The sequence below is a fragment of the Ipomoea triloba genome, chromosome 7, assembly GCF_003576645.1.
Source record: "Ipomoea triloba cultivar NCNSP0323 chromosome 7, ASM357664v1".
NCBI lineage: Eukaryota > Viridiplantae > Streptophyta > Magnoliopsida > Solanales > Convolvulaceae > Ipomoea > Ipomoea triloba.
In genome coordinates this window covers 22,735,076-22,743,745 of record NC_044922.1, presented here as the reverse complement: position 1 = coordinate 22,743,745, position 8,670 = coordinate 22,735,076, and the positions used below count along the sequence as shown (strand labels likewise).

General features: G+C 34.9%; 2 protein-coding genes across 2 annotated transcripts; both read right to left on the bottom strand.

Moving 5' to 3' along the window:
- Window positions 1–1,526: 1,526 nt before the first annotated feature.
- LOC116024825 (60S ribosomal protein L32-1-like) lies at window positions 1,527–3,347 on the bottom strand. The gene is made up of 4 exons (XM_031265828.1): window positions 3,278–3,347; window positions 2,533–2,627; window positions 1,987–2,168; window positions 1,527–1,887 (listed from the first exon to the last, which is right to left on the bottom strand). The coding sequence occupies exons 2-4, from the start codon at window positions 2,620–2,622 to the stop codon at window positions 1,758–1,760; spliced, it is 402 nt and encodes a 133-aa protein (XP_031121688.1). The 5' UTR covers window positions 2,623–2,627; window positions 3,278–3,347; the 3' UTR covers window positions 1,527–1,757.
- A 1,041-nt stretch (window positions 3,348–4,388) lies between these two features.
- LOC116024862 (asparagine--tRNA ligase, cytoplasmic 2) lies at window positions 4,389–8,203 on the bottom strand. The gene is made up of 8 exons (XM_031265875.1): window positions 7,552–8,203; window positions 7,131–7,367; window positions 5,797–6,360; window positions 5,528–5,713; window positions 5,366–5,430; window positions 5,039–5,168; window positions 4,880–4,938; window positions 4,389–4,781 (listed from the first exon to the last, which is right to left on the bottom strand). Exons 1-8 carry the CDS (start codon window positions 7,933–7,935, stop codon window positions 4,598–4,600), a joined length of 1,809 nt encoding a protein of 602 aa, XP_031121735.1. The 5' UTR covers window positions 7,936–8,203; the 3' UTR covers window positions 4,389–4,597.
- Window positions 8,204–8,670: the final 467 nt, after the last annotated feature.

The window sequence follows — 8,670 nt, the reverse complement described above, 5'->3', positions numbered from 1 at the left end:
AAAACATTTTATAAAATATAAAAAAAAAAAAAAAAAAAAAAAAAAAAAAAAAAAAAAAAAAAAAAAAAAAAAAAAAAAAAAAAAAAAAAAAAAAAAAAAAAAAAAAAAAAAAAAAAAAAAAAAAAAAAAACCACGATTACAACAACAACAAAAGGGTTGTGGGAGTAAATGGACCATAAATATAGGAGTGAAGATGTTGGGGCAAAAAAGTTTGTTGTTGGTCAATTCCTAGATTATAAAATAGTGGACTCAAAAAACATGTTGAGTCAAGTAGAGGAAATCCATATGATCTTCAACAAGATTTGTAACAAGGGCTACATTGTGGAGCATGGTAATGGGTCTAAGAACTCTAAGAAGGACAAACAAAAGCTTGGTCCAAAATGAGGTGTTTCAAATAAGTAGTTTTATGAAAATGCTTTAGTTGTGGCAAGATGGACCACACAAGACTTCTTATTGCAATGCACCAAAGAAGAAGAACAAGTCCTCTCATGCCAACACGGTGGAAGGCAGTTAGAAGGAGTTTAAGATCATCCTCTCGGTCATGGTGATTGAGGTAAACCTGGTTGGACCAAACTAAAGAGAATGGTTCATAGACATTGGTGCAACTTAACACATTTGTTCCAGCCACAAGTTGTTGATAGAGTTGGCTATGAACGTATTGTACATGCTAAAAGCGTATAAGAACTTGGTTTCTAGTTTTCTATTGAACAAGCATGGTTTCTGGATGGTGTTCGAGTCTGGTAGAGTAATTTCGTCTAGAAGTGGAATGTATGTAGCCAAATGTTATGTAATTGATGGACTCTTTAAGCTCAATGTAATAACCTTTATTAATAAAAATATTAATAATTATTCTACTTACCTGCTAGGTCATGTTAATTTTAATTATTTGTGTGATTAATTAACATGGATCATATTCTTATATTTCAAATTAATACTCTTTTAAAATCAATTGAAAAGAATACGGGAGAGAGAATGAGAGAATATATGCGACAAAGATTAAAATGGTCGTATTGAGTCTGTTTGCGTTCATTATAAGAACCATGTCGTAAGTGAGAAGAATGAGAGTATATACGACAAAGATTAAAATGGTCGTATTGAGTCTGTTTGCGTTCATTATAAGAACCATGTCGTAAGTGAGAAGCAAACATACCCACTAAAGTTACAGATATTGGATCGAATTGAAATTCTCGAACTTTGAATACCCATTTTGCTATGAAGTGCGGGTTTCATGTTGATCAAGTTTCTCGATTTATCCAGATCTTGCTCACACCTACTGATGATATGATGCACGGTGGAAGGAAAAAAGAAAAGAAAATGCAACAAAAAAAAGGGGGTCAAAATAGCTTCCAAATAAGAATTTTTATTTCCCACATCATATTGTTTACCCAAAATATATGAGGCAACCAGTTATTTAAAATACATAGCATTATTTTAAAATATTCAATGATTTGATTGTATTTTTTTTAAGTTCAATGGATGCATTTTCATATTCAGCTCAATAACCAATTTAAACCTTTTCCCATATAACTTTAACCAATGCCAATATATAGACTGAACACGAAATGATTCCTAAGTGGATAGAACAAACCCTGTTAGCAGTGAGCATGAACTGATACAAGGATCTCTCAGAAAACTAGATAGTAATGTTTTCACTGAAAAATTCAAACAAAACTTCACAGAATGTTTTCATTGTTCTTGCAATACTAAATAACACAGAAAGTTTAGCTGCAAAGCAGCTGTCATGTTTGCTGAGTAGCTCACTCGTCTTCCTGGCTACGCAACCTTGCCAATTTGTTGGTCACAACAACATCCAACTGTGCTGCGCGCTCAACAATTTCCTTTCTTTTCTTCGTCGAAACATTGTGTGCTATCTCCGCACAGTAAGTCCTAAAAACCAATCAATCAATTAGTAAGCACAACCATATTGCTGGAAATGGTATCTGTGGAACTTTGAGATTATACAACATAGTCAAAATCATTACACACCTGTTGTGCATCATCAAGAGTTCCAATTCTTGAACATTATGCACAAGGAATTTCTTAAAACCATTTGGTAGATAGTGGCGGGTCTTCTTGTCTGAACCATAGCCAATGTTGGGCATCAGAGTGCATCCTTTAAACTTTCTCCTCACACGGGAATCAATACCCTTAGGCCTACGCCAGCTTTCCTACAATAAACAATGTCAATCCAACAAGAAATAGAAAGTTGCATCTTAACGGTAAACCAATTCATCTTAGATGGGCATTGCATATGACACACCAATTAGCCATACAACACATACCCCTTCTCATTATTTCCAAGGATATGTGGTATCCCTGAAGTTGAAGACTTGAAGGCAATACTCAATGCTTACTCAATAGATAATGGTTTAAGGCAAAGGGAAGACTTTCTAAAGGCAGCTAGGATAAAGAAATTAGAAAACAACATTGCATATTTATTCAAATGCTAAGACACCAGCAATCCTGACCCCCACAACCCCCACCAATTATAATGATCAAAACAATAAAGATAAGTTCATATGAACATCATACCTTAACAGAGATGTAGCGGTCACTCTGTGGCCTCTTAAACTTCTTCACGCGCTTCTTCACAATCTTCTTATCAAGCAACGGGACAGCCATTGTTTCTACAATATATAAAACCATATAGTACAATCAAGATTTAAGAAATGAAAAGCACTAACAAAAAAATCAATATTGAAAAGAAAAAAAAATTAAATCCTCCAACTGAATGCACAGAAAATACATAGAAAAATGGGATGTTCCAAATCAAAGTAGTTAAGTAAAACACAGTATGCATTAATCTTAAAAGTCACACAATAAATGTAAGGAATATGTAAATTTTTTAATGGCTCTTTCCTATGTTCAAGTTGAATTCGTATATGATTTAGAGTATAATTACAAGAATCACATAGATTCGATTCACTCATTTCATTACTTTCCATCATTGACATATCAAAGAAAAGCTGTCCAATTTTTAACACCATACTTGCAAATGCAAAGCAAAAACACCATTCTACGCACTAACATCGAAAATGCTATGCAATAATCTTCGGAAATAACTGATTGATATGAATGGCCTCTAAAACATACGAATCCGTAGATACATGATTTCTAAAGGAAACAGTTCAATTGGAAAGCAGGTAGATTGCTAACCACATAAAAAACATTCATGAGCAAAAACAGCAAAAAAAACGACTTACATGTTAATCAAGCTTTACAATCATACAACTATATAATATATACATATAAGCTGAGTATAGATGAGGTATCAAACCTGGTTGCGACGCTGCGTTGAAAGCTCCTTCGAAGTGAGGATTGAACGATGAGCTAGGGTTATACTCCTTTTATATTGACGAAATCTCTAATCCAATGTTCCCAATGGATCTGATTTAAATTGTACTGCTAAAGCCCATACGCTGTCTAGGCCCACATTGCAGCCCATATTTCACAAGGGTACACCTGTGCTTGACAAATTATTGTGTGGACTATGGTCCACATAGCTTTGTGAACAATAAATGCAATATACATTTTTAATATATTAAAAATATATTATTTATGTATATTGAATATACATTATTTGATAATATATAAAAAATTAATGTACTCACAAATAATATATTTTATGCATACAAATAATGTATTTTTAGTATATTAAAAATGTATTTTTTATTTATGATTTACACAAATGTCTAAACTATAGTCCATGAAATAATGATTGTCTGTGCTCCACTGCTCATTTAGTGGGACTCCCCAGTCTATATTGCTTTCAAATTTCTCTTCAGTGACCTGTTTACAATATCAACAACACAACACTCAAAATCTTGTGATTTTTCAACAAGATACTTTGCTTTCAGTGCTTGTAATTATGGACTCTTAGCTTGCACAAACAGAAATTCATTTTCGTGCTCACTTTTCGTCTTTTAATTATAGTAACGGTGCAAATTTCGTCCTTAATATTTTGTTAGTAAATAGATAAAAAGTGCAACGCCAACAATAACTTAATAACGAAATGTAATTAGGGTCGGATTTTACAATTATCGTATAATTTAGTAACATTGTAATTTTTCCTTATAATTATTTGACTATTATTATTGCTTTCTGCTCACTTTAGTCCCCTAACAAATACACCACTCTCGGCACTACCATTGAAAAAGATGTGCAATAATCTTTGGAAATAACAATTGATTCATAAGAGTAACTTAGGATATGAGAAAATAGTATATGTAATCTCATAAAGTATAGTTTTTGCTATGTGTATGAATATTATTGGATGAAAAAAAAAAGAAAAAAAAAAAGTGAAAGTCTTGTCCCAAATCTACTTGTGATTTAAATAATGTCATTCTATTGTATTAACTTATATAAAGGAAGTAAGGACCACATAAAGATGAAGAGAGGGTTGAAAAGAGATTTTGTATTAAGGCATCAACCACTAATTCTTGTAACAAACATCTGTAATTCATTCTGTATCCATATGTGTGAGAATTTGATGTTGGCAAAGCATCAAATGTGTACACGGACAAGCTAAGCATTACAGATTAGTTACTCTCAGAGTAGCCATTGATCTTTAGGAATTTCAATTCCTTCACAGAAAAGCTTAAGCACTGGGTTTGGCAGGACTTATGGGGAAGGGAACAACATCTCTGATATCACTGAGGCCAGTGGCAAAGAGAACAAGCGAGTCAAGCATTAAGCTGAAACCGGAGCTCTTGACAGCGCCATGCCTGCGAAGATCCAAGTACCACTCGTATTGTTGTTTAGACAACCCGAGTTCCTCAATCCTGAAAACATTTAAACTTTTTCTTAGCTGACAATGGAAAAGGTACGACGAAGAGCATGCAATAAAGGAAATGGCCAGTGTTAAGTGATGTGCCCTTACCTTGAGCTCAGAATATTAAGGCGTTCCTCGCTCTGGCTTCCTCTAACTAGAGTTCCAACCTGAAACCGTTTGGGCTTGAGATCAGTAAATGATGGGAATTGCAGCAACCAGGATTGAAAAAGGAAAATGAAGGAATTGATTGTTTCAACTTTCAATTACCTTTGGCAAAAGTAGATCAAATGCTGCTACTGTTTTCGCATCATCATTGAGGCGCACATAGAATGGCTTCGCTTCTTTTGGATGGTTATATATAATGACCGGCCTTTTATATATTTCGTCCACCAGATAGCTGTCACCCATAAGACAATGCTGAATGAGAACTTAAATTTATCTTGCCCCTTTGTGGAGGCAACTGTTGACTCTTTGTGCTTCAGTAGGTTGAGAAAGTAGTTATGAACAGATACTACATTGTAACAGAGTCAGTAGTACTCAAAAAAAAAATTTATCTTGCCCCCTGGATATGGATTGGATAAACTGATTCTATACCTGGTGTGTTCATCACTCAGTGGAACTCCCCACTCTATATTGCTTTCAAATTTCTTTTCAGTGACCTGTTTACAATATCAAGAATGCGTGACGACACTCAAAGTGTTTGATTTTACGAGCAAAGCACTCAATGAACGTGAGTACGTGACAAAAGACCTTTACCTGTTTCAAAATCTCCACGGCTTCTGTATAAGAAATCTTTTCAAGCGAACCTGATGTCATGAACTGGAGGTTCTCCACAATCGTTTTATCAACTCGCTTTGAAAGAAAGTTTACATCTTCAGCGGACTTCTCTAGAACATATTTGCAAACAAACTTCAACAGGTCCTCTGCACACTGCACGGCATCCTGGAATCCGAAAAATGGGTAACATAGCAAGGAAAAATACCTATTTCATTAAACTGTTTTGTGTGGCCAAAAGCAGAGAATACCTCTAATGCAGAGAAAGCTATTTCAGTCTCAAACATCCACATCTCTATTAATGACTTCTTTGATTCTGATTTCTCAGCTCGAAACCTGGGACCATATGTGTAAACATTTCCAAGAGCACACGCTTGACTCTCCAAATGAAGGCGGCCAGAAACCGTCAAATACATCTGGCTAGAAAAGAAATCTTGACAGAGATCAAATTTATCTTCTTCAAGTGAAGTTCCCGATTTCGGTTTTCCCTTAGCTTCTAACTTCGATACAAGCTCAGTTGTTTTCTTTAGATCCTGAATTGCTGCAACCACGGCTTCCTTATTGCTTCCACTTCTTCTAAGTTCTTCTATTTGTTTGGATTTTTCATTGATAGAAGCTTTGATGGCTTCAAGACTGATGCCATCTGTACTACTACCATCCTTGGGTAGTACAGTAGAGACTAGAAATTTTTTGCTACATTCTTCAAAGACAGTGCTAGTAATTACAGGCACTTGCACAAACAGAAATTCATTATCTTGAAAAAAGGAATGCGTTGCCTGTGTAAGGGCACTACGGATTCGCATAACAGATGCCACCTGCAAAACCAAGCAACTAGATAACTAAAGAAACATTGGACATTCAACAACCTTAACACCAAAGAAAAGTAAAAAGCAACTAAATAAGTTCCCGATATGTTAATATTTGTATGATCTATGAGAAGCTTCTATATATATATATAGTAATAAGACTCAATATTCGATCAGATCCAGGTTCTGAACATAATTAGCAAATACTTCACCTCTAAAATGCTAAAATAGATTTTGGGTGTGATAAATGACGGAATAGCGGATAGCTGATTAAATTAGCTGATAGCTAATTGGGTTAGCTGGTTTAACCAACTGATAGTATTAGTTATTTAGTTTTAGTTAATTGTATGTAAAATGATCTGTCATATATTTATTAACTCTTAAATTACTTTTACAATTTTTATTTATTTATTATTATTATGGATTACAATGATGAGTGAAATCAAAAAGAAAATTATTATTGTTATTACGGAAACAAAAAGTAAAAGGGGAAAGACTGGAACAACAACAAGAGAGTTATAAATTAGGAATAGTAAGAGTAAAATGGTCAAGGCTAATTAACTAATCAAAAACTCTGCTCTCCTTAGCCTTTTCAATTTTGACTTATTGTTCCAATAAACTAATATAGTAAGTCATTTTACTAAACACATAAATAGCCTATTCACCAGTCAAACTTAATCAAATCAGCTAAAATTGACTTAACAGTTATGCTACCAAAGCAGACAGTTAGTAAGAAGGATGTGTGAGTGAAAAGCGAAAGCTGAAAAGAGTATTATCACCGTTGTTGTTCTTGTCCGGAAGTGACAACAATCCCTTAACAACTCCAGAGGCAAGCGTTTTCTTGTTAGTGGATACTTATTTTGGTCAACTGTTCCAAGATGCAGAACTTTGTCTGCTTTGAGTTCAATAACATGTTTCCCCTTCAATGATACAGGCTGCAATATACCTTCTGCTAATATGCATGTTCCAGTAGGCATAACTTGGCAAGGACGACCCAGCTCAGAGTCCACCACTACCTACGAGATACACCGTACATTTGTAATTTTAAAAAGTTTCTAGAGAAAAAAATGCAATTTTAGTTAAAATAGCTAGCAAGGGACTGAAATTGCAATTTTTTCCAAGTTTCTAATCGCATAAGAAAAGACAAAAAACGAAGAGGCATTTTGTCGAACAGAAAGTGAGCGTATCGAGTGAGTATACCTGAAGACTCTGCACGCAGGAGCCATCACTGAGTTGCAAAAACGAAACTGATGGCTGGGGCAGTTTTTGCACAGCAGAGTCCAATTTCTCACGAACCCGAAAGTCTCCCCCTCCAAAAACCTTCATGATTGACCTGATAAGTGGGATTCGGGATTGAAGAACCTCCACACAGCTCACGTCTTTAGTCCCCACATCCTCCGGAGCCGGTTCCGGGTCCTTCCTGATCTCCCTGGACGACTTAACCCACCCTCCAATCACTATTCTCCGGCCAGCAAATCCCATTCCACCATCGTTGCGTTCAAATACAGTTTTCAAGGTCACCCTGTTTGTATACTCGGAAAGGGTAACTGGTGTATCGACCGGTGCCGGTTCTGATGAGGCCATTTTTGGTCAAAAGATTAGGGTATCTGATTTGAATGTCGTTGAGGATTGGGGATGCGAATTTGTTGTGTTGTGAAAGGAGTTCCATTTGGGTTTATATATGTATTGGGAAAAGCACAGGATCGGAGAAGATGGATGCTTTGCTTGAGAAGCAAAAGAGGGGAATTGAAGAAGAAAGAAGAGGGTTTTAGGAAGTTTGGGGGAGAAGCTAGGAAAGGGATTGTTTCTGGTTCTGGTTGTGAGAAGAAGGGAAGAGGGTGGTTTTGGAATAAAATGGGTTTGGTATTCTTCAAATGTTGGATATACGCGGGAGTTTCCCTAACTATCAACTGTTTTTCTAGTTTACCCTACTTTATCCTAAATCCTAACTAGGATCCAGCATAACTTTATTCCTATGATTATAATAATTATAATAATAATAATATAATAATAATAATATAATAACAATAATACTATATTTAATTATTTATTGATCAAACAAATAAATTCTTTTCCTTTTTATATTTAGGTGATCCAACTTTACCGATTAATCTTAGATTCACAAGATCTCGCTCATAAATCACTGTACAGGTAAGTTGCGAGTTGCACAACTAATCAACTGGTCAGACTCTAATCTTCCATCATCTTGAGTCTTTTTTTCATTCATGTTTTCACTATAAATAATATTTTAAAATTAATAGTATGTGTTTGGTTCATAGGTTTATACACTAGAAATGAAAATCAAAGTCATAATTAGTG

Excerpts from the sequence above, each read along its gene's own strand:
- LOC116024825 (XM_031265828.1), bottom strand. The coding sequence starts at position 2,622 with ATGGCTGTCCCGTTGCTTGATAAGAAGATTGTGAAGAAGCGCGTGAAG. Across the intron at positions 2,169-2,532 it reads ACCGCTACATCTCTGTTAAG|GAAAGCTGGCGTAGGCCTAA; the intron begins GTATGATGTTCA and ends TGTTTATTGTAG. Across the intron at positions 1,888-1,986 it reads CTCTTGATGATGCACAACAG|GACTTACTGTGCGGAGATAG; the intron begins GTGTGTAATGAT and ends ATTGGTTTTTAG.
- LOC116024862 (XM_031265875.1), bottom strand. The coding sequence starts at position 7,935 with ATGGCCTCATCAGAACCGGCACCGGTCGATACACCAGTTACCCTTTCC. Across the intron at positions 6,361-7,130 it reads TCCGGACAAGAACAACAACG|GTGGCATCTGTTATGCGAAT; the intron begins GTGATAATACTC and ends TTGGTTTTGCAG. Across the intron at positions 4,939-5,038 it reads TTGATCTACTTTTGCCAAAG|GTTGGAACTCTAGTTAGAGG; the intron begins GTAATTGAAAGT and ends AAACGGTTTCAG.